The 416-nt window shown below is 56.0% G+C and overlaps 1 protein-coding gene across 1 annotated transcript in view; it reads left to right on the top strand.

Moving 5' to 3' along the window:
- Positions 1-416, top strand: part of LOC104835806 (latrophilin-1-like) — a gene marked incomplete at its 3' end in the record, with an annotated part of 19714 nt that overhangs the window by 13227 nt on the left and 6071 nt on the right. The window contains exon 3 of the mRNA XM_010573979.1: positions 10-56. Within this exon, the coding sequence (XP_010572281.1) occupies positions 10-56 (47 nt within the window). The remainder of the gene's footprint in view (positions 1-9; positions 57-416) is intronic.

Below are 416 nucleotides of genomic sequence, written 5' to 3'. Positions count from 1 at the left end.
AACTGCAAGCCCTGCGCCCCGTCGAGCGCGAGTCTGCCGGCAAAAACTACAACAAGGTGTGTGTGTGGGAGGAACCCCCAAAAAATACCTTACATGGGGGTACACCCTGTCCCAAAGTTGGGGTATGCCCAGCTTGGGAGATGATGGGGTATTCCTGACCCCAAAGATGGGGGAACCCCCGGCCACAAAACCTGGGGTCTTCCCGTACTCATATCCTGAGGTTCTCCCCTGTCCAGAAGTTGGGGTGCGGTTGCTCCAAATGTTGGGGTTCTCCTGCCCCAAGTGTTGGGGTTCTGCCCCAAAAGTTGGTGTCCTCCTGCCCCAAATATTGGGGTTCTCCTGCCCCAAATATTGGGGTTCTCCTGCCCAAAGTGTTGGGGTTCTCCCCAGAATATTGGGGTTCTCCTGCCCTAAGT

Source organism: Haliaeetus leucocephalus, unplaced genomic scaffold, assembly GCF_000737465.1.
Source record: "Haliaeetus leucocephalus isolate CR32 unplaced genomic scaffold, Haliaeetus_leucocephalus-4.0 Scaffold403, whole genome shotgun sequence".
NCBI classification, from domain to species: domain Eukaryota; kingdom Metazoa; phylum Chordata; class Aves; order Accipitriformes; family Accipitridae; genus Haliaeetus; species Haliaeetus leucocephalus.
Note: the sequence above shows the minus strand (reverse complement) of the source record. Positions and strands in the feature narration are given on the sequence as shown.